The following is a 24,506-nucleotide window of genomic DNA, read 5'->3' as shown; positions in this document are numbered from 1 at the left end:
TTAGTAGCCTGTCTCTTAGACATAGAGGATACTGAAAGGTATAAGGTTAGGTAAAAAAGTTAGTTTAGATACCAGTAGGGCCTGTGGTCTTTGGCTTTCTATTCTTTCCACAGCTGCTCAGACTGACTCTTTCCTTGACTTTATAACTATGGTTCCCACCCTTCCTGCAAACTCTGCTTCCTGATAGAGTCCTAATTTCACCCTCTTCTTCCCTGGTGGGCACTGCCTCTCTTGTGGGGGGTTGGCATAATAAGATCCTAGGAACTATTAGTGTAACTAATTGAGAACTATTGTTTCCATTGCCTACTCTAGGAACATTGCTTCCCCCTGTGCACGATTAACTTTAATCAAATATTGTTTTCACCTATTTCTGCCCCAAAAGAGAGTCCTTTATTCCATTTCCTTGCCACTGCTCAGGGAGGGCAGCGATTCCACTGTGTAGGAGTGTTCAAATCAGTGAGCATCCCATAGACTTTTAGCGTTAGAAGGGACTTTAGAGTTTACCCCCCATCAGAACAGGAACACATTTTAGGACATCACTGAAAAGGGAATTATCCTGCTGATGCTTAATGTTTCTAGTTACAGGGGATCCCATTTCATTGTTGGATGACTCAAGTCTTTAGAAATGTTTATTAAAATTCTATCACTTTTTGAGTACTTAACTTATACATACATAAAAAAACACTAAATTGTACACTTTAAAATGACTTTTATGTTATGTGAATTATATCTCAATTTTTTAAAATGAAGTAAGCAAAGATTATCTTAAACCAAGAACCAACATTATGTTTCAAAGAAAAGCACTGTAGTCATTCTCCATTGAGAAAGAAAAATGTTTTAAAAATAAATGTCAAAAAATAATTTTGTATTAAATATCTTGTCATAAGAAATATGGCATAAATATTTGGAAAGAACTAAAACTACTATGTTTTTAGACACAGCTGTATACCTAGAAACCCCAAAGGAGTCAACTAGAATTAGAGATAGATAACAAAGGACTTCCATTAAGTACAAATAGAAGAAAAGAGGGCTGGAGACAGACACCTGGGAAACAGGAACACTTAAGGGATAGGAGGAGGAAGAGGAGCCAGCAAAGAAGCCTGAGAAGGAAGAGCTGAAGAGACAGAAGGATAATCATTCTAGAGTAATGTCATTAGGGCCAAGATAGAATTTTTTTCTTTTTATTAATTTTTAAATTTATTGCCCTAGCTGGTTAGAGCTTCGGCCCTCAGACTAAGGGTCCTGGGTTTGATTCTGGCCAAGGGTACATACCTTGGTTGCAGGCTCAATCCCTACCCCCCCCCCCCCGGGTCAGGAGGCAACCAATCTATGTGTCACCCTCACATCAGTGTTTCTCTCTCTCCCTCTCCCTTGCACTCTCTCTGAAAAACAATGAAAAAAAAAATCAGGTGAGGATTAAGAAACATTTAAAAAAATTATTTATTAATTTTAGAGAGGAAGGAAGAGAGAGAGAAATATCATTTTGATGTTCCATTTATTGATGCATTCATTGGTTGCTGCTTGTATGTGCCCTGACCAAGGATCAAACCAATAACTTTGGCATATCGGGACAATAACCAACTGAGCTACCTGGCCAGGGCCCCAAGATAGAATTTCAAAAAAGGGATGGTCCAGTAAGATCTGTATTGGAGCATCCATTGAACCTGGCAATCAGAATACAGTAAACTATAGGAAAGCATTATATAATAAATCTTACATTTACTATCCACAAGTAGTTGCTCTTTGAGTAGCTTTACTCAAAGTGTGGTCTGAGAACTAGCAGAATTGGCTTCACCTGGTAACTTGTTAGATGGCAGAATCTCGGGTCCCATTGAATCAGGTTTTTTACATATGCTTATTAAAGTTTCAAACTGTTTTATAGGTATTTGATGACTGACCCCCTCTGGACTTTCTGTAGCTGACCTCCTCAAATTAGTGGTCTATGCAGGCTGCCTCATTCTTTACCTTCTTCCTTAATGAAAATGATCTGGTTTCAATGCTACTCAAATGGAAGTTTATTCAACAAATATATGCTGAGTTCCTGTGTTCTAGACACTGATCTAAGCATTTGGATGCATCAATGAACAAACAAGACAGAAATCCTTGCCACCCTAAGTAGTCCTTCATAAGATCACCAAATAATAAATGATAACTTCCATGGAGACCGATTTTACCTCCTCATATTTCCCTCCAAATTACATATCCTTTCAGCAGCCCAGGGGCATGTGAAAGCAGCTGCTCAAAAACAAAAACAAAAAACCTTTTCAGACTAAATACAAATATTCTGAAGTCTAAGGATCAAGCCCCACTAGCAGTGAGTTCATTACTCCTCTGGCTTCCATTTTATCCTTGCCCTATCTTTGCTATAGCTCTCACCACTATTCTTAAGGACGGGATTCAAGCTCTATGCCAGGTAACTCAGGGTTCCTCAGGAGCATTTTGGAAGGGAAGTCAGGATTTAGATATTGTGATGTAACCAAAAATAAAATTTTCACATAAGGTTTATCTTGAGATTGGAACATAGTTTCCCCCTTTGATCTCCAATTATTACATCTTCAAATACCATCCTGGAACTTAAACCAATGTGTTTGTTCTTGGAAATAAACATAAAAATATTAGTGTTTGTTTTATTACAGCATAAGGTATATAAAAACAATGCAAGAAGGAAAGAAATTTTATAACTATGGCTTCTACCATAACAACTTTAACTTTTATTAATGTTCAACATGGATTATTGGTTATGAATCTATGTTAATTTATCTTTATTATAATGTATCCATATGTTATCACTGCTCCTTAATATGAAAGTTTAAAATTTTTAAAATACTCATTTACTTACTTTATTTCCAAAGGTTTAAAACCTCAGAAAACTCCTATGTCTCCTTCCACCTCACATCTTGAGACCTTGTACCAGTCAGCCAGACCCCTGGTGTCCAAAAAGGGATTTAGTTCTTTCAACAAATTTTTTAACGTTCAGTTTTGAGGATAGAGTGACTATTCAGTATGTGAATGTAAGCATTTTTTAATACCGCTTTTGAGAGAGCTCTGTTTTTACCACAATAAAGAGAACTCTCCACAATGTTTGCATTTGTATTTTTCCTATTTGTTTGGCTTAAAGTGAGGTGAACATTTAAAATTTTTTATTTTGAAATAATTTGATCACAGACGAGTTGGAAAAATAATTTCTATGCACCTGCCACCCAACTTTCTCTAATATTAATATCTTACATAACCCCAATATAATGACCAAAACTAATAAATGAACATTGGTAAAACACTATTAGTGGAAGTACAGACTTCATTAGGATTTCACCTGCTTTTCCCCTAATGTTCTTTTCTGTTCTAGGACCTACTATAGGATACAACATTGCATTTAGTTGTTATTTCTCCTTGGGCTCCTCTGGCTGTAACAGTTTCCTTAGTCTTCCCTTATCTTTTACAACCTTGACATGTTTGAAGAGTTCTGGTTAGGTATTTTGTAGAATGTCCCTCGATTTGGGCTCATCTGATGTTTTCTCATGATTATATATATATATTTTTTAAATATATCTTTATTGATTTCAGGGAGGGGAAAGGAGAGGGGGAGAGAGAGAGAGAAACATCAATCATGAGAGTCATTGATCAAGCCCGCAACCCGGGCATGTGCCCTGACTGGGAATCGAACCCCAATCACCTGGATCCTAGGTTGATGCTCAACTGCTGAGCCACGACCGGCCTGGCTCATGATTATATTGCAATCATGCATTTTTAGAAGAATACCATGAGGTGAAGTGCCCCTCTCAGCACATCCTATCAGGTGGTATATAATAGTGATACGTCTTATAACTGGTGATGTTAACCTTGATCCCTTAGTTAAGGTGATGTCAACCAAGTTTTTCCACTGTGAAGTTAACTATTTTTCCCTTTCTTATTAATATATACTTGGGAAGAGACACTGTGAGGTTATGCAAATATCTTGTTTCTCCTTACACTTTTCCCCACTAATTTTAGCACTCATTGTTGGGTCTTGTTTGTAGTAATTACTGTAGCATTCTATTTCTCTCATACCTCCCACATTTATTAATTGGGATTCTTTTGTAAAGAACTGTCGCTTCTCTGAAGTGAATATTTAAAATCTTTAGGTGGAAGCAGAAGGCATATCACCATGGTACAGTTCTTAAGCCTTATAATATGGGCCAGCAGTGTGCAGAGTAGAATTAATATTTTATTTTATTTTATTGATTTTAGAGAGAGAGGAAGGGAGAGAGAGAGAGAGAGAGAGAGAGAGGGAGAGAAACATCAATTTGTTGTTCCATTTATTTATGCATTCATTGGTTGATTCTTGTATGTGCCCTGACTGGGGATCAAACCCACAACCTTGGCATATCAAGACAATGCCATCTGAGCTACTTGGCCAGGGCTAGAAATAATTTATTTACTTAACAAATCCTTTGTTGAATACTATGTACCACTAACTGTTAGGCACTTGAGGTACAACAGGGTGTATGTAGTCTCTGCTTGAGAGCTTATAATATAGTCTAGTGTAGGACGATATTTATGTTTTAGTATTGAAAACTAGCTAGATTCTTCTGAGCAGCATATGACCTTACAAAAGCCTTTATAGGACCAAATAAGAACACTTATCCGACTGACCTATCTCCCTATTTTTCATCTTCTCTTCAATGAGTACAGACTGTACCTCCTCCCCTCCATGTCTGTGTCTATCCCTCAACACCTCTAATTTGAGGTCTTCACTGCTTTACTTCCTCCACTCCAATCTCACACAAGTTTTTCTTGTTAGCCAACCATAACCTGGAACCATACAGGGAAAGGAATTCTGGGAAATTTGTTCTAGTTTAACTAAACTGATAAAAGTTCAAACCCACCACAGCTCATTTTGACCACTGCACTTTCGTTGAAATGGTCTTCTTTGGCTTCATGACACCAACCTCTCAAGTGTTCCATTGGATTGCTTCCCTTCCACTTTTTTGCTAGCCATCTTTCCCCACACTGGTCCTGTGTGGAGAAGGCCTGGGGAGGGGGGTGATGTGGGGTGGAGAGGATCAATGGGGGGGAAATGGGGGACATCTGTAATACTTTCAACAATAAAGATAAATCTTAAAAAAAGAAGGAAAAAAGACACAAATAAATGGAAAGCTATTTTGTATTCAAAACAAACAAGCAAATAAATGTGTGGTCCTCAGCCATTTTTGCTTCATACTCTACAAACTCTAACTAGTTTCATCCACGTTTATGGTTTTAATTACTATCTGTACACTAATGCCTTCCAATTCTATTTCAGCCCAGACCTCTCTTAGAAACTCCAGGGGAAATAATTCAGTTGTCTGTCCTCAGGCACTTTATTTGTACTATGACCAAAACTGAACTCATTACTGTTCTTAAACCTGCACTTTCTCTTCTAATCCCAATGAGAACTGACAAGTAATTTCCCTCAGTTGGGAGAGTCCTCAATCATCCCTTCTCTGCTTAACTAGTCCCATATTTTTTTCTGAAGGTCTTTCACTTAAGGCACAGCTTCTTGTGCCAATTTTTGTATTGATTAAGATTCATTTAGTTATTAAAAAAAATTCATTTTGATTTAGCTTAATCATAGTAGTAGGAACATTTAGTGGATCTATACAAGTGCCTGACACATCATAGGCACTTTATAATATGAGGGAATAAACAATAGGATGGATGGGTAATATTTATTTTATAGATGAGTGAATTACAGAAATTTCTCCTGATTATAGAGCTAATATATGATATAATAAGAACCTAGACTTCAGAGGTCTAATATAAAAATGAAAACATAATTTAAAAGTGTCTTAATTAGGAGAATCAAAGACTGTACTTCAAGAACAAATTAACCCTGGAACATCAGAGGTTCAACACAAGCAAGGCTCATTTCTCACTCATGAAGATTCCAGTACTGGCTGTACAATGCTTCAAGGCAACTACTGTTCTTGTTATTCTCAGTAGTTATTGCTATAACGTGGCTGCAAACACTGAATTAGCAAATACTGAACTATTGCTCCTAGGGGAAATACAGGACTAGATTCCTTCTGGCCTCTGGTCACAACATTTTCACCAACCAACAGATACATAGCCTTGTCTTATGTATTGTGTTTTATGTAAAGTGTTTCTGTTTAAAGACACTTTATTTAATATATGTTGTTAATTCATTAGCATTGACCTCTCTGCTGCCTCCTGCATGCCCCCTACTGGGGATCAAGCCTGCAACCTGGGCATGTACCCTGACTGGGAATCGAACCTTGATCTCCTGGATCATAGGTCAATGCTCAACCACTGAGCCACGCCGGCCAGGCAGTGCTAAGTACTTTAAATGCATTACTTAAATTAATTCTCACAACTCTATACTAGTATTTCTCCTTTTTACAGAAAAGAACACTGTAACAGAGAGAGGGTCTGAAACTTCCCAGGACACACAGCTAGTAAATGCTGGATCCAGGATTTGAATCTAGGCCATCTCATTTTTTGCTACTGTATTAGAAAAGAAGGATAATTTATTATAAGAGAGGTTTTGTAGAACCAAGTGCAGAAATTCAGGTGGACTGCAGGATGGGCTGGAATCAGGAGCTAGAGAGCTGTTGGGAACTCAGGCAATATTCTTCCTCTGATTATCCTCTCTGCTTTTCAGACTAGGTGTGGTACCTTTGATGAGAAAAGGGGAAATATTGGTAAAGTGATGCAATAGATCATTTCACTTTTGGCTTGCCTTGGAAAATCCCAGCACTGCCCTCAACTCCTTTTGTGGCCTGGGCCAACTCATTCAATTTCTTTGGGCATTAATTTCCTCATTTTTAAAATGAGAAGTTTTTACTGGAGGATTCCTCAGGTCCCTTCCAGCTCTAAAATTCTGTGTTCCTAAGTGAACCTTCTAGGGCAGAAGCTCATTAATAATGGATTTGAAGGTGTGGGTTTGGGGAATAGAATAGAGGAGGGTTCTAAGGAAAGAGGGACAGAATGATTTGAATAGAACCTCAGTGTTGAGTTACTATTTAAAGCTGGTATCAGGTAAAGACTTTTGGGGATATATAAATGGGGGACAGAAAAGACTTCTCATTCCGACACACCACACCAGGCCAGATTATTTTGAACGAGAACTCTGATCTATGAGCAGTTCTGCCTCTCTCTCTGGGGATGGGGGGATAGCCCCTTCACAGTGGTTTAATCTGGTTTATCTCTTTTCTCAGCCCAGAATTTTGTATACAGCTTTTACTTAGGTCACAGTAAGAGAGGCACTGGGCAAACCCAAACGTTTGAATGGACTAATGGGCAAGTCCCAGACAACTGACAGGGTCTATATTCTTATCCATAAGATGAGAGATTTGGTCTGTGTGCTCTCTGAAGTCTGGCCCAGCTCTAAGCATTTTGTGGTTCTGGGTACTGAATCAAAAGCCGATCTCCTCTTCTTGAATGCTCCATCCTTGGACCAGAACTTTGTCTTCATTCTTCTCTGTTACACCTGGTTTTGGACTTCCTTTCTCCTGGGCCCCTTTTCTTCCTCAGTTCCTTCAGCTCTTACTTGCTTTTTAGCTCCTTTGAACCCTCTTTATTTTCTTATGTTTTTTACAGAGCCCCCAGTTTACACCACGGGTCTCCAGTTCTCCATCTCCATGTCAGTCTACTCCTATTTGCGTCTTGGCTCCTACCTGAAGCTATCCCCTTGGGTTCCTCCAAGGGCCCCCTGGGATCCCCTATCATTCATCCCTCCCACAGAAGCACACCTTTCTCCAAAGCCAAAGGATCAGGTATTCAGTGGCTCAGGTGACAAACCTGCTGTCAAGTTACAGATATTGTTTCCTGAAAGACCACACTACAGTGTCAGTGGAGACAGGCTGCCTGCAGTGCCCTGCCCTTACCTGGCTGCCCCACACAAGGTGAGAACAACCAGAATAACCACCTCTAGTACCAGTGCTCACCTGGAAACATGGCTCTGAGCCCCTGGCCCCTGCTGCTGCTGCTGCTGCTGCTCTGCACAGGTGAGAGAAACAGTGAGCAGCGCTGGGGGTAAAGGGGATGTTGCTGGAAAAAGACTTAAGAATGTAGAGATTAACTGGTTAGGTAAAAGATAAAGAAAGGGGCAAGGAAAAGGGGCAGGGCTGGAGCTAAGGGAGAAAGTGAGAGTTAAAAAAGCAGGCCAAGACTTAATGTGGGCTGATGAAAGGGACCCAGCTCCCTATCCCCTTCACCTCATCTGCAGATCAGGCTGGGACTGGGCTCTAGGGCAGGGCTGAGTCTGGGTTCTAGGCTCTTCCCCTTTAGTGATCTCCAGCTTCTCTCTCTACAGTGACTCTGGCCCCTACTGAGCCTAAGTCCCTGGACCCTGGTCTTTCCTTCCTGAAGTCATTGCTCTCCACTTTGGACCAGGCTCCTCAGGGGTCCCTCAGCCGCTCGAGGTTCTCTGCATTCCTGGCCAACATTTCTTCTTCTTTTGAACTTGGGAGAATGGGGGAGGGACCGGTGGGAGAGCCCCCACCTCCCCAGCCCCCTGCCCTCCGGCTCCATGATTTCCTAGTGACACTGAGAGGCAGCCCGGACTGGGAGCCAATGCTAGGGCTGCTAGGGGATGTGCTGGCCCTGCTGGGACAGGAGCAGACCCCTCGAGACTTTCTAGGGCACCAGGCAGGTGTGCTGGGTGGACTTGCAGAGGTGCTTCTGGGAGCCTTAGTGCCTGGGGGACCTCCTACACCTACCAGGCCCCCATGCACCCGTGATGGGCCCTCTGACTGTGTCCTGGCAGCTGACTGGTTGCCTTCTCTGCTGCTGTTGTTAGAGGGCACACGCTGGCAGGCCCTGGTGCAGGTGCAGCCCAGTATGGAGCCCACCAATGTCACAGGCCTTGATGGGAGAGAGCCAGCCCCTCACTTGTTACAGGGTCTGTTGGGTTTACTCACCCCAGTGGGGGAGCTGGCCTCTGAAGAGGCTCTTTGGGAAGGTCTGCTGCGCACAGTGGGGGCCCCCCTCTATGCTGCCTTCCAGGAGGGGCTCCTCCGTGTCACTGACTCCTTGCAGGATGAGGTCTTTTCTATTCTGGGGCAACCAGAGCCTGATGCCAATGGGCAGTGCCAGGGAGGTGAGTGCTGCTGGGGCCGGGGCTGGGCTATGGCAGGGCAAGAAAGGGTGAGATTGGGGTAGTCCTCTTTCTTACTCTTTCCTTCCTAGGCAACCTACAGCAGCTGTTCTTATGGTAAGTAACAGGAGAGGAGTTCTGGGGATTGGGCCTGGGAATTTGTCAGTTTCCAGAGCAAAAGAGAAAACTGTTGGGGTTTGGTGGTTTTGGAGTGTGACTGGGTTGGTGTCCCAGCTCTTCTCCTTTCTAGCTGCGTGACCTTGGGCAAGTCACATTCTCATTCTATGCCTCAATTTTCCCAATGGTAAAATATGGATAATATTAGCTACCACAGAGTTGTTGCAAGGGACTGAGTTGACACTGTATGTGTAAATCACATAGAATGGTTTCTGGCACACAGTACCTAATAAATGTCAGCTAATAAAGACGGGATGTGGAAGAGAAAGACAAGACCAGATTTCTCCACCCCTCACTATTTCAGTACAACAGTACCAGAGCACAATTAGACATGCTCAGTTGCTGGGCAGATTTCCTGATATGAGGCCAATTGAGGGTTGTTTTTAAGCCACCTAAAAGCATATAAAACATGAGGAAGAAGGGGCCAGACGGACAGATGGACTCCAACTGGCCTGCTCCTAGGTGATTTTATGTCTTAGCAAGAACAGATCTTGCTCCCTTTTCCCACATTCCAGACTGTGCTCGCCACCACCCCCTGCAGGGCTCTGGGTCAGGGTCAGACTTCAACTGGAGGAATGTAAACTGACCAGATCCTGCCTGCTCCTCCCTCTGCACCCAGGGGCGTCCGGCACAACCTTTCCTGGGATGTCCAGGCGCTGGGCTTTCTGTCTGGATCACCACCCCCACCCCCTGCCCTCCTGCAATGTCTGAGAACGGGTGTGCCTCTGCCCAGGGCTTCCCAGCCCTCCGCCCACATCAGCCCTCGCCAACGGCGAGCCATCTCTGTGGAGGCCCTCTGCGAGAACCACTCAGGCCCGGCACCACCCTACAGCATTTCCAACTTCTCCATCCACTTGCTCTGCCAGCTCACCAGGCCTTCCACCCCTCAGCCCCCTCCCAGTATCACTGCCATCTGCCAGACAGCTGTGTGGTATGCACTTTCCTGGGCACCAGGTGCCCAAGGCTGGCTACAGGCCTGCCATGACCAGTTTCCTGATCAGTTCCTGGAAGCAATCTGTACCAACCTCTCCTTTTCAGCCCTGTCTGGCCCCAACCGCCGCCTGGTAAAGATTCTCTGTGCTGGTCTGCTCCCACCCCCCACCAGCTGCCCTGAAGGCCTGCCCCCTGTTCCCCTCACCCCAGAGATCTTCTGGGGCTGCTTCTTGGAGAACGAGACTCTATGGGCTGAGCGGCTGTGTAGGAAGGCGAGTCTGCAGGCTGTGCCCCCCAGCAATCAGGCTTGGGTTCAGCATGTATGCCAGGGCCCTACCCCAGATATCACGGCCTTCCCACCCTGCCACATTGGACCCTGTGGGGAACGCTGCCCAGATGGGGGCAGTTTTCTGATGATGGTATGTGTCAATGACACCATGTATGAGGCCTTGGTGCCCTACTGGCCCTGGCTAGCAGGCCAATGCAGAATAAGTCGTGGGGGTAATGACACTTGCTTCCTAGAGGGGCTACTGGGCCCTCTTCTGCCCTCTCTTCCACCACTGGGACCATCTCCACTCTGCCTGGCCCCGGGCCCCTTCCTGCTTGGCATGCTCTCTCAATTGCCACGCTGTCAGTCCTCTGTGCCGGCCCTTGCCCACCCGACACGCCTACATTATCTCTTGCGCCTGCTGACCTTCCTCCTGGGCCCAGGGGCCGGAGGGACTGAAGCCCAGAGGATGCTGGGTCAGGCCCTGCTGCTCTCCAGTCTCCCAGACAACTGCTCCTTCTGGGATGCCTTCCGCCCAGAGGGCCGGCGCAGTGTGCTGCGGACAGTTGGGGAATACTTGGAACAGGAGGAACAGCCGAATTCACCAGGCTTTGAACTCACTGACAGCTCGAGCTCTGAAATAAGCAAGATGGAGCTGCTGGCCTGCTTCAGTGTGAGTGATCTGCCAAGGTGAAAGCCTTGGGGCATCCTGGGGAGTTCTCTAATATTGAGAGGCAATAGTATAGTGCAGTGGTTTAAGCATATAGCTCTGGAGTCAGACAGCCCTGGGTTCACCTTTTAGTTCTGTGATCAGCCTTGGACAAGTTATTTACCTCTCTGAGCAATATTTTCTCATTTGTAAACAGGGGAGAATGATGGCGCTGCTCTTTCAGGGTGGATGTAAGGATTACATGAGATAAGCATGGCGTGGGCTTAGCACAGTGCATGATATAGAAATGTATAATAAATGTGATCTCATTGTCTTTCTGATTCTTTGACTCTCTCTCTTTCTGCTCCAGAAAGGAAAGAGATCAAGTTAGGAAGCTTTAATTCTGTCCCTAAGGAGTGAGAAATAGGAAGATAAGTCAGAAATGAGAAAAATTCAGGGGGAGTATGAATCAGAAGACTTGGGTTCTAAGTTCAACTATGCCACAAATTAGTGTGGTTTTGGGCAAGTAATTTAATTTAGCTTTTCTGGGCTTCAGTTTCTTCTCTGTAGAGTGAAGGGGCCAGTGTGTAAATGCCATAGTTCACTGAGTGCCTGCTGTGTATAAGGCACTTTGCTAGGTTCTGTAGAGTATATAAAGATTTCTCACTCCATGTTAGGGCCCATTTTTCTCAAGTCCTGGGACCAGTGAAGTGGGATTAGATAGACTCGTAGTAATTTGATTCTGATCTACAAGTATTTATTGAGCCAACTACGGGCCTGGCTTTGAAGAGGACATAGGAGATGCTAGAGACATGGTCCTTGACCTGAAGGAGCTTAATGTCTAAGGAGACATACTCTAGCTTCAGAGGAAGAACAAGCATCCTAGTGATTGGAGTTGGACCGCCTGAGGAAGCTGCAGGAGGGACAGAGAAGACAGCTATCTTGGCATCTTGTCTGTCTCCTCACCAGCCTGTGCTGTGGGATCTGCTTCAGAGGGAGAAGAGTGTTTGGGCCCTGCAGATTCTAGTGCAGGTAACAGTTGGAGGGGCTTGTGGGTGGACTGAGGGACAGCTGTGGCCTGAGGTCCTTGCCCAATGAGGCCATACTCACCATGACTTCCTACTCCCAGGCATACCTGCACATGCCCCCGGAAAATCTCCAGCACCTGGTGCTTTCAGCAGAGAGGGAGGCTGCTCAGGGCTTCCTGACACTCATGCACCGTTCCTGGTCCCAGCTGCAGGTGGGCATAGAAGAGGAGGGGGACAGGGTGGAGGGGGAAATCTAGGAATCAAGAGCACCTGGAACCTGGTGTGCAAAGGGCTGGCCCCCGTGGAAAGAGGAACTCAAGAGAGGAGATGGCAAAGATACTGAGCACTTGCAGAGCCAGCATCCATTCCTGTGTCCCCACAGGTACCACCATCTGAGGAGCAGGCCCTTGGTCGCCTGACAGCTTTGCTGCTCCAGCGGTACCCACGCCTCACCTCCCAGCTTTTCATTGACCTGTCTCCACTCATCCCCTTCCTGGCTGTCTCTGACCTGATGCGTTTCCCACCATCCCTGTTGGCGAACGACAGCGTGTAAGGACCTCATACCACTCCACCTGATCCTGTCAGAGTCAGGCCAAACCTATTCACCGAGAGCAGCTCCTTCCAGAGCTCCTCTCTATTAAAACTAGGGAGAGTTTCCTTCCTGTCCATGGCAGTGGAGCTGCAGAGAATCAGGGGACAATTTGAAATAGGGCTGAGGGTTAAGACTCATTACTTTCCCCAGTCTGGCTGCCATCCGGGATTACAGCCCAGAAATGAGGCCTGAACAGAAAGAGGCTCTGGCAAGGCGACTGCTGGCCCCTGAACTGTTTGGGGAAGTGCCGGCCTGGCCCCAGGAGCTGCTGTGGGCAGTGTTGCCTCTGCTCCCCCATCTTCCTCTAGAGAATTTTCTGCAGCTCAGCCCTCACCAGGTACGAGAATAATTTTTACTTGACTAGTCCATCTTCTACTAGGTGGGACAGGCGTCAGAAGCATGTCTCCTAGTGAGCCCCTCCCCACACTGTCCCTCAGTGACCTCAACACAAGTTGACCCTCCCCATCTCAGATCCAGGCCCTGGAGGATAGCTGGCCAGCAGCAGGTCTCGGACCAGGGCACGCCCGGCATGTGCTGCGTAGCCTGGTAAACCAGAGTGTCCAGGATGGAGAGGAGCAGGTGCGCAGGTGAGTGGTCGTGGGATCAGTGATCAAGGCCAGAGTGGGAGAAAAGCAGGTACAGCTGCCATGATGGGTTAGGGTCCTAGGTAGAAAGGGGCAAGAGGGCAGGCAGTGGCCCCAGGCAGTGCAGGGCTCCAGGAGAGAGGCCTATCTATGGCACTCTCCTAGTTTTATGGCATTTCTTAGTTTAGTGGACAGAGTGCCTACTCCATGTACCCACATGGTCCCTGCCTTAGTACCAGCCTCAGTGACCACATGAAGACCAGCTTCGTGCTCTCCTCAGGCTGGGGCCCCTCGCCTGTTTTCTGACCCCTGAGGAGCTGCAGAGCCTGGTACCCTTGAATGATCCGATGGGGCCAGTAGAACGGGGGCTGCTGGAGTGTGCTGCCAACGGGACCCTCAGCCCACAAGGACGGGTGAGCCCCTTGGCACAGGCCTACCAGACTCTAGGACTTCCCTGAGTTTGGGTAGAGGACTTGCCCAGTCATCTCAACCAAGCTTGAACACAGTGGTGCCAGCCCTCCCCCACCTCTGCCACCTCCATTCCTTATGCTATTCTTATCTGTTACCACCTCTTTCTGACCCTACCACATCTGGTCTATTGCACACCATACATATCCTTTGACATCTTGAACCCAATCTGCTCCTGTCCCAGCCTTGGTTCCAAGCCCTAGACTAGGCCCTGGGCAATCAGATGGGGGATTAGAGAGGTTTAAGATTCACCTGTCTTTTCTCTCCAGTTCCAACCTTCTTTGGTTACAGGTGGCATATGAACTTCTGGGGGTGTTGCGCTCATCTGGAGGAACTGTGATGAGCCCCCGGGAACTGCGGGTCTGGGCCCCTCTCTTCCCTCAGCTGGGCCTCCGCTTCTTGCAAGAGCTGTCAGAGCCCCAGCTTAGAGCCATGCTTCCTGCCCTGCACGGAACCAGTGTCACACCTGCCCAGGTGGGCCTATCTCACTCCCCATCATCCACCTTCCACCCTATGGAATACCAATCAAGAGAATTACATTCAAGGACACTGTCAGCCTCCCTGAAGCCTCCTATTCCCCTGTTCCAAAAAGGACTCCCTCATCTCCCTTCCTCAAATCAAGAAACAGCCAAGAGCCAGGCTGGTTACTGGGGGTGGTAGAGAGAAGGCTGGAAGTTTTGGAGCACAAGTCCTAGGGACCTGCTTAGGACCTGGTTGCAGGGACCTGAGAACTGTTTCCTGTCCCATCCCACCTTAGGCTGCCCTGCTGCTTGGACGGCTCCTTCCTAGGCGTGAAGTAAGTAGCAGCAACTTTTCAACATCCTTGAGAGGTCTCTGTGCCCCACTTTTCCTAGCTCCCATGTCTGCCTCTTCCTCCCTCTCAGCTCCCCTCATGCCTGCTGCCTGGCTGCTCTGAGATTGTTGGCTTTACCACCCTGCCCCTCCTTCAGGCCTCTTTTCTCTCTTGCTCCCCAGCTGTCCTTGGAGGAGCTCTGCTCCTTGCATCCTCTGCTGCCAGGCCTCAACTCTCAGACTCTGCAGGCCATCCCTATGAGAGTTCTGGTCGGGGCCTGTTCCTGCCTGGCCCCTGAACTGTCTCGCCTCTCAGCCTGCCAGACGGCAGCACTGCTGCAGACCTTTCGGGTATGAGAGTAGCACAGAGGATGAGATAATCAGGGCTGTGGGTTCTGGTTGGGAGGAGGGCATCTTCCCTGTGGCCAGGGAAGGCCTCTCATACCTTCCCTTACACACACCCAGTAACACACACACATACTTCTCATGCAGGTGAAAGATGGAGTTAAAAATATGGGTACAACAGGTGCTGGTGCAGCTGTGTGTATCCCTGGTCAGGTATGTGTGGGATCTCCGGACTAAGCTCCACTCCACCTTCATATGGCTGGTGGTGCCTCACATACTCCCCAGGCAGTGGGCCTGAGAGTTCAGGTTAGCTCTGTGCCCACCAGGACATTAGCTGCTCATCCCAGTTCCAGCATGACCCACACTGTCCTAGAATATCAAAGCCAGAAGGGTCTGAGAAACCTTCCAGGCCAACCATCCCACTTTCAGATAAAGAGACCAAGGCTCAGAGAGGCTAAGGCACTTTAGTTCTTCAGGTGCCTAAATAGCAGCAACGCTTGACTATGATCGCCTTCAATGTGAGGGCTCTCAGGTGTGCGTTGCTATAATGGTACATGCCATTCCACTCTGATCCTAGTTTTGGTCCCTTCCTGCCCCAATGGCTCCCTTCTTCTCTGAGGGCTGAGTCCAGATCCTCTCACCTATCACTACACTGCTACACCCATCCCCACTGGCAGCCCGTCCCCACCACTTGGCCAGACTGCCTGCTTCCCCTGCTCCCACTAAAGCTGCTGCAACTGGACTCTGCGGCTCTCCTGGCTGACCGAAGGCGCTACCGGGAGCTGCCCTGGTCTGAGCAGCAGGTAATTCTCCCCACTTACCTCACAACTCTCCTCTCTCAACCTGTTCCACCTCCTTCGCCCATCCCTCAGCCCTAGATCTGGTGCCTTATAGTGTGACTTCGCTTTGCGCTCTCTTTTTCCCTCCTCCCTATTCCTCCATTTCTCTCTCTCTCTCTCTTTCTCCCCCCATCCCCGAGAAAGGAGGGGGCTGGGAGTAAGAGGCTGGTGGGGCGCACAGGGTCAAAGGCAAGACTGGGTCCAAGGCATCTTAGGTTCTTGGGCAATATCTCTGCTGGGAAGCGGTTCCTCTTTCTTTCTCTTGTAGGCACAGTTTCTCTGGAAGAAGATGCAGGTGCCCGCCAACCTGACCCTCAGGAATCTGCAGTGAGTAACTCGTGCTGAGCACTAACATTTTTAAGTGCTTACCTTGTTCCAGGCACCATGTGATGTGCAATGGGGGATATGGGGGATGAATGACTCATGGTCCCAACCTGTGGCGTTCTCCTGGCTCCTCCTGTCCTTACTCCCTGCCCTTCCACAGCACCACACCTATCCCGACTAGATCCAAGGGATTCAGGAGACCTGGGTCCAGGTCCCAGCCCTGTTACCTATTTGTGATTTTGGGAAAGTCACTTAACTCTCTAAGCTTCAGTTTTTTCTTCTGTAGGATGGGAATTAAAGTGGTACCTACCTCACAGGTAGTTGTGAAGATTAAATGAGATAAGGCATATAAGGTACTTAACACAGTGCCTGGCCCAGTGTAAGCTCCCAGTAGATATTTGCTATTATTAGTTTAATCCAAAGTGACTTCAGAGCCTCTGGCCAAGCAGGAAAAAATAGGAATAAGTATGAGTGGGAGTGGGAGTGTAAGTGGGTAAGGTATCACTTACCTACACCCACAGTAAAAGAACCATGAGCTTCAGAATCTGAAGACATGGCTCTGGACTCAGTTGACCACATTTCTAGTAGAATGGTGTCAGGAACGTCATTTGACCTCTGTATATCTTTATTTTCTTCTCTGATAAGTAGCGATGATGTTGTGGGGAGCTAATGAGACTATCTATGGAAAAACATTGCTCAAACTCTAAATTGCCATAAGCAAACATCTGTACTTGTGTTGAGAGTGTTGATATCAAGGAGTAGACAGGCTGTGGCATGTGCTGAATGAACATCTACCCACTCACATTCACAGGGCTCTGGGAACTCTGGCGGGAGGCATGTCCTGTAAGTTTCTGCAGCAGATCAACTCGATGGCAGACTTCCTTGAAGTGGTACACATGATCTATCAACTGCCCACTGGGGTTCGAGGGAGCCTGGTGAGAGGGATGTTTGGGTATCAAGTGGGAGCAGGGAGGCAGAGACCCTAAGTATAGAACTCGGCCCCCATGCTCAGCTCTGTCCTGCCCTGCTTCCCCACCCTGTCCCACAGAGGGCCTGTATCTGGGCAGAGGTACAGCGGAGGATGGCAATGCCAGAGCCAGAGCTGGCCACCCTGGGGCCAGAACTGAGTGAGCTAGACACCAAGCTGCTCCTGGACTTACCGTAAGTGCTACACCTAGAGACTCAGGATCCTTAGAAAACTCAACCTGGAGTAGAAGCTCTGCCCTTAGAAAATGCCCTAGAGGTGGTGGTTTTCTGTCTGGTGGTTCCTTGACATCAAGTATAGCCAGAAGCAGGAGATTCTATTCAAAGTTGCTCTGTGTATTAACTGGCTGCCGGAACATGGCCCCAGCACGGGACAGCTGAAGGTGGCAAGACTGTGATGTGGCCTGCCAAGCAATCTGAAAATAAATCCAGGACACATTAATAGAGATAGAGTATCTGAAATGAGGGAAGCAGTGGTCCAATTCTGCCCAAGAGGGCTGTAGTCTGATTAGGGCACTGTGTTCTCAGTGTGTTCAGAGGGGTAGATAAAATCTATGAAAAATGTAAAAAATGCCTTCAAATATCCCAGGGGCTATCAAATAGAAAACAGATTGACATGTTTCTGAATGGTCTCATTGGACATGACTAGGACCAATGAATGAAAATCAGATTTTTTCACAATGTAAGGAAAATTGAGGTAGTGAGTTTCCTGTCATTGGAGCAATTCAAGTCTGGTCTGGATAGCCCCATGGCATGAGTATTGTAGAGAAGATTCAAGTATGGGTTGGGTGAGAAAGGAAATAAACCTAAGGCCCCTCTCAACCCAGAGATTCTTACCCCATTGCCATCAGAACTATAAGTCAGAGCAGGAAAAGCCTGGTGTTAGTCTTCTTGGGGATGAAATGATGGTAAAAGCAGTTGACCTCATTCTTTCATTTTTATAGGCCTTTCCACAAATTTTTGGCTCTTGTACTACTTGTTGGCCCAGTTCCAGAACTGGTAAACCTAGATAGAATACAGTATGTCACTTCTGATTTCTGGGCAAAAGTTTTTCTTTAAAAAAAAAAAAAGCCATTCACTGGCCGGTGTGTCTCAGTGGCTGAGCATTGACCTAGGATCCAGGAGGTCGCAGTTCTATTTGAGGTTTGATTCCCGGTCAGGGAACTTAAAAAAAAAAAAAAAATCCATTCAAATCTGTTTAAATACATTGGTTCTTTGAGATATTTTAGAATCTCAAGGGCCTGGATGGGGTGAATGATCCTGGACCATGACTCGGAAGATCCAAGTTCCTCATTTGTGAAAGAGGATATGAAAAATACCTGTTTTACCCCCAGGTTTTGTCTTATGAATCAAGTGAGATAACACCTCAGAGAACTTTGTAAATTGTACAGTGCTATACAAATAAGAGGGGACTCCTCATAGCAAGTAGAGAAAGGGTAATATTGGAAAACAGGAATTGGGAGTAAGACCCTACCATTTGATCTCTGTGAACCTTATTTTTAAAAATCTATAAAATGGGGAAAGTTTTTTTAAGTGGTACTTAATATTCTTGGCTTCTGATTCAATTAGACGAGGTAGGATTGTTTGTCACTTCTTTTCAGGAAGACTAGAAATATGTCATTCCCTTTGTTTTCTACCTTCAAGCACTGTGGTGGGAATTGGACCTGGGGCTGTTTAATATCAGTTCCTGTCAGGGCTACAGGGTTTGATCTGGTGTTATCTCTTGTCTGGGAAATGTGGCATTCTGTGGTCCCTTCTCAACTTGGTTCGGTTCCAAGTGCCCCTGTTGCTACATTGTTATAGGGTCCGGTTGATGGACAGACTGTCCAATGAATCCATTATGTTGGTGGTAGAGCTGGTACGAGCTTCTCCAGAGCAACTGCTGGCACTGACCCCACTCCACCGGGCAGCCCTGGCAGAGAGGGCACTACAAAACTTGGTAAGAGTTCACCCTACCAGGATCAGAGCTGCCACTGGAGCAATTCTTTCCCCTCAGACAATGCCCTCTGTCTTCTAGCCCAGCTCCATACTTTTGCTGCCTATGGTTCTCATCTGTAAGGCCCTAGACCCTAGATCAGCAATTTCAACTGGTGTGCCACAAGAATTTTAAAAACATGCAATATCTGACTGTTCAGTCAGGGTAACATACTTCTTTTCTCTTAGACTGTCAAATAAAAAAATGACAACAGCCAACACAACAATAGCCATCTGGTGTGAATGAATCAAAATTATACCTATTTTCTTGTCAGATTGGCAAAAAATATATTTTTTGGTGTGCCATGGAATTTTAGTAATTAGTTTATGTCATGAAGAAGGTTGAAAATCGCTGCCCTAGATCTGTCTCTGGGTTTCATGTTTCTTGTCCACATCCCTTGGAATCCAAGAAATCCCTTGGATTCATCCTCCCAGTCTTTCTGCCTGCTCCTGTCTGGACTCATTGTTTAAAAAAGTCAACATGGTAGAGTCTTTAGTTGGGAGCTGGAGGGAGAGGAGGTCAAGGTCTTGGTATCTTGATCAAAGAATCTGGTCCTCTGAGTCAGAGGTGCATTGTCCCAAGGCCTAATGTCCCTCTTCAGGCTCCAAAGGAGACAACAGTCTCAAGGGAAGTGCTGGAGACATTGGGCCCCTTGGTTGGATTCCTGGGGACAGAGAGCACACGACGGATCCCCCTACAGATCCTGCTGGCCCACCTCAGTCAGCTGCAAGGCTTCTGCCTGGGAGAGCCGTTTGCCACAGAGCTGGGATGGCTTCTGTTGGAGGAGCCTCTTCTTGGGTATGGACACTTGAGAACTTCACATTCTAACCCAGCCTCTCAACCATCTGTATGTGTGAGGTCCCTTGGAGCTCTGAGTCCCCAGTCCTAGCATGTCCTCTTTTCCCCTTCCTTTTCCTCACTGTTCCTTCAGCATCCCAGCCCCTGATCTTCTCCTTGTCCCCCAGGAAACCAGAGCTGTGGAGCCAGGACGAAGTAGAGCAAGCTGGACGCCTGGTGTTCACTCTGTCTACTGAGGCGATTTTCTTGATCCCCAGGGTGAGGTGAAGGAACAAGGGTGGGAGTAAGAACTGAGAGGGGACTGGTGAGCTGGTTCTGGGGAGTAAAGGCCAAGGAGGTTGAGGGCAGAGATTGTGAAGCCTCAATTTGGGGGATACTGTTAAAAAGAGATAGGACTTTGGAATTAGAGCTGTAGCAGCTGGCCCTGACCTGCCCAGGTCTCCCCACCTCCCCTCTACCTTCTCACACAGGAGGCCTTGGGCCCAGAGACCCTGGAGAGGCTCCTAGAAAAGCAGCAGAGCTGGGAACAGAGCAGAGCTGGACAGCTGTGTGGGGGGCCACAGCTTGCTCCCAAGAAAGCAGCTCTGGTAGCTGGGGTTGTACAGCCCCCTGCAGACTATCTCCCAGGTAAAACCACCCAAATGCTCATACTTCTAGTAGGGTGAATAGGAAAGAGTATGCGACAGTGCGATCAGAAGTCGGGGCTCTAGGTGTGCTCTGCCCTTTGAACAGGTTTGTACACCTTCTGCTCTCTGGGCTTGAGATTCCTAATATATAAAGCTCAGGGGTTAAAAGGATGATCTTCAAGGTCTCTCCTAGTTTTAGCACTATAGCTCTGGGTAATTATAACTCATTACATTTTTAGCTCAGGACCCCCTTTTCCTGCTTTCTTATCCCTGTTAATAGCTGATTCAGCTCTAGGCTTGGCTAAGTGTGGTGGAGCTCTCTACTGGGAAGATGCTTAGGATGTAGGAAAGAGACACTGTGGGGTTAGGGACCTGGGTTCTAATTTAGATCTGCCATTGAACCCCTAGGCAATCCCCTCAGTCTTCCATCTATACAATGTGGGGATTGTTCCCTCCAGCCACTTGTTCTATCTAATATCCTATGTGTCCTATAAATCTCTCACTATAGTAATCCCTTGACCCATACTGACCTGTCCTCACATTGACCTGTCCTCCAAAGGTTGGAGGGGTCATTCCATCTATAGATATCTTTCTAAGTATAGTATCATACTTTAATACTACACTGACCCTGGCCCTGCCTTCCCCCTTCAGAACCTGTGCCAAATTGTGCCGATGTGCGGGGGACGTTTCCAGCAGCCTGGTCTGCAACTCAGATTGCAGAGATGGAGCTCTCCGACTTTGAGGACTGCCTGGCACTATTTGCAGGAGACCCAGGACTTGGACCTGAGGAACTACGGGCAGCAATGGGCAAGGCAAAACAGGTTAAGGATGGTAGGCCAGCTGGGGTTGGAGATGGAAAAACATGAGAAAGCTGGTTGGGTGTGGCATGGGACACAAGTGAATGGATAGCTAGGTGAGAGGTGGGGAAATAGGAGATCAAAGAATTAGAGGGTTTGGTACACGTATGCAATGGAATACTACTTGGCCATAAAAGAATGAAATCTTGCCATTTGTGACAATATAGATGGACCTAAAGGGTATTATGCCAAGTAAAATTAGTCAGACAGAGAAAGACAAATACCATATGATTTTACTTATATGTGGAATCTAGAAAACAAAATAAATGAACTAACAAAACAGAAACAAACTCATAGATACAGAGAGCAAACTGATGGTCCCCAGATGGGGGAGTGGTTAGGAAGACAGGTGAAAAAGGTGAAAGGATTAGGAATACAAATTGCCAGTTATAGAAATAGTCACAGGGATGTAAAGTACAGTATAGGGAAGATAGTCAATAATATTGTAATAACTATGTATGGTGTCAAATGGGTACCAGACTTAACTGAGTGATCACTTTCTAAGTTATATAAATGTTTAATCACTATGTTGTACATGTGAAATGAATATAATATTGTATGTCAACTGTAATTGAAAAACAATTTTGTTTTGTGAAGAAAAAAAAAGAGGGTTTGGCTCCTGAATAAGAAGTCAGAGGGGATGAATATTGAGGCAAGAAAGCTAGTCCGGTGGGTAGAGGGACTAGAGCAGTGGTTACCAAACTTTAGTGTGTAGCAAAATCATCTGGCGAGCAGTTGTTTGAAATGCTGATGCCAGGATCCCATGCTAAACTCACTGAAGAAGACTCTCTGAGGATGGAGTCTGAGCATCTGCATTTTGAAAGGATCCCTGGTGAGTCTGGTGCACATAATAGTTTAGAACTAATGGACTAGAGTCTGCTATTTTCCTACTGAGACTCTAGAATCTTCCAATAACAGCTTAGTCAAAAGAACTTTATTCCAACCCTTTCATTTTATAGTTGAGGAAACTAAGACCCAGAGATGGCATATGATTTGCTTCAAATTACACAGCTAAGGTCAGAGGCAAGATTAAGACCCAGCATTCTGACTCATAGTCCTTTGCTTTACCCACTCACATTGTTCCTCTCTTCCTCCGTAGTTGTGGGGTCCGCCACGAGGATTTCGTCCTGAGCAGATCCTGCAGCTAGGTCGGCTCTTAATAGGTCTAGGAGAGCGGGAACTACAGGAGCTAATCCTGGTGGACTGGGGAGTGCTGAGCACCCTGGGGCAGATAGATGGCTGGAGCTCTGTCCAGGTAATACCTTCCCTCCTCCCTACCACCTTCCAAGCATCCATCCCACAGGTCCAGGTCTCTAGGTCACCTAAAGCCCAAGAATTTTTTTCCTGTGACTCTGAATGGCCACTCTTTCTATCTTTTCTTAATACCCCATACTAGCAGCCTTGGAAATTCTGTGATTTATTTACTCTGTGGTCCTGGACACATAGTACTCCCTCCCTCCTGCCTCTTTTCCCTCTTTTTTGGGTCCTCAACCTTCCCCATGGCTGTTGGATCTTCAGGTCTTAATAATAAAAGAATATAATCTAGCAGCACTTGTCGCTTCCCTAATCACTTCCCTATCCATTAATTGTCTCCTTATCCTGTGCCCTCCATCCCCACCCCAGCTCCGGGTTGTGATCTCCAGTTTCCTGCGGCAGAGTGGCCGGCATGTGAGCCACCTGGACTTCCTTCACCTGACTGCACTGGGTTACACCCTCTGTGGACTGCGGCCAGAGGAGCTACAGCATATCAACAGTTGGGAATTTAGGTCACCTGTGGAGGGAGGGATGTGGGTGGTGATGCTGCGGTAAAGGTGGGCTTGCTGGGGGGGAAGGATCATGAAGAAGTGGTCCCATGGAGGGAAGGACCTCACCTGAAACCATCTCTACCCCCATCTTATGACTATGGACCCATGCACCATAGCTGAAGCCTTCTCCCTTCTCCTCCCTCTTCCACAGCCAAGCAGCTCTCTTCCTGGGTAACCTGCATCTCCAGTGCTCTGAGGATCAAATGGAGGTTCTGGCCCAACTCCTTGTGCTGCCTGGTGGTTTTGGTCCAGTCAGTAATTGGGGGCCTGAGATCTTCACTGAAATTGGTACAATAGCAGGTAGGGAGGCTGGGCCACTGCTGGTGCTAGTTGTCAGGTATTGGTTTCCATACCATGGAAGAACTGGGTGGAGGGCTGCTCTGGAATTCTCAAGGTGTGAGTCTGGGAGGGCATTTAGGTAAGAGTTAGAGACGTGTTGGGGAAGGTCTATGGTTGGAAGAGGTCTATAGGTTTGAAGAAGAGGGAAGAGGCCAGTCTAAGGCAACTTTTGGATGCCTATCCCACATGCTTCAACAGCTGGGATCCCAGACCTGGCTCTTTCAGCACTGCTGCGGGAACAGATTCAGGGTCTTACCCCTCTTGCCATTTCTGTCATCCCTGCTCCTAAATTTGCTGTAAGTATTGATGGACTGGGGTCTGGGATGACCACAAGAGAAACAGAGCCCAACAGGGGCTACATTGGATGTACTGACTCCTGCCTCCAACCCCAGGTGGTGTTCAGCCCCATCCAGCTATCTAGTCTCACCAGTGTTCAGGCTGTGGCTGTCACTCCTGAGCAAATGGCCTTTCTGAGTCCTGAGCAGCGACGGGCAGTTGCATGGGCCCAGCATGAGGGGATGGAGAGCCCAGAACAGCTGAGTGAGTTCCCAACTACACAGCTTGACCCTTCACCTCCTGACCCAAAATCTGACCCCCAGTTTGGTGCTATCTGACTCTTAGAACCAACCCAAAGAGATCCCTGGAGTGAAGGGGTATAAAGACAGACGATTTCTAAGTATCAGTGGCTCCCAGAGAGCATAGTTGTGACATTCCTTCCATTCTCTGTCTCATTATAGGTCGAAGCACAGCCTGGGGCCTCCAGAACTGGTCACAACCCTCCTTGGTCCTGGCATTAGCCATCTGCTTCCTTGGCAACCTGCTATGAGCCTGTCTCTACAGTTAAAGAGTGACTATTGGGAAAGAAACCTTAAGTCATAGTGAATAAAGTGAAAAATGGAAGTATATTCTAATTACTTTCAGGAAGCTGATAGGGAATGTGGGTAAAATGCTAATGCTTTCCACCTGGCTGAGAATCAGTGTTCCTAGCATGCCATGTCTGGAGTCTTTCTCCATCATAAATAACCCCATTGCCTCTTTTCCTTTCAT

The 24,506-nt window shown here is 46.8% G+C and overlaps 1 protein-coding gene across 1 annotated transcript; it reads left to right on the top strand.

Moving 5' to 3' along the window:
* Positions 1 to 7,933: 7,933 nt before the first annotated feature.
* STRC (stereocilin) lies at positions 7,934 to 24,285 on the top strand (the record flags this gene model as incomplete). Its single annotated transcript, XM_081145031.1, has 29 exons — positions 7,934 to 7,985; positions 8,279 to 9,079; positions 9,169 to 9,193; positions 9,873 to 11,127; positions 12,073 to 12,135; positions 12,233 to 12,343; positions 12,514 to 12,680; positions 12,874 to 13,060; positions 13,195 to 13,310; positions 13,588 to 13,720; positions 14,067 to 14,249; positions 14,533 to 14,571; positions 14,751 to 14,918; positions 15,060 to 15,125; positions 15,590 to 15,715; positions 16,020 to 16,078; positions 16,887 to 17,010; positions 17,124 to 17,236; positions 18,863 to 18,998; positions 19,636 to 19,832; positions 20,000 to 20,090; positions 20,303 to 20,459; positions 21,110 to 21,279; positions 22,415 to 22,570; positions 22,939 to 23,081; positions 23,272 to 23,420; positions 23,658 to 23,755; positions 23,852 to 23,999; positions 24,197 to 24,285. The coding sequence occupies 29 exons, from the start codon at positions 7,934 to 7,936 to the stop codon at positions 24,283 to 24,285; spliced, it is 5,322 nt and encodes a 1,773-aa protein (XP_081001157.1).
* Positions 24,286 to 24,506: the final 221 nt, after the last annotated feature.

This window comes from Miniopterus schreibersii (assembly GCF_964146895.1).
Source record: "Miniopterus schreibersii genome assembly, chromosome: 1".
Classification (NCBI taxonomy): Eukaryota; Metazoa; Chordata; class Mammalia; order Chiroptera; family Miniopteridae; genus Miniopterus; species Miniopterus schreibersii.
Note: the sequence above shows the minus strand (reverse complement) of the source record. Positions and strands in the feature narration are given on the sequence as shown.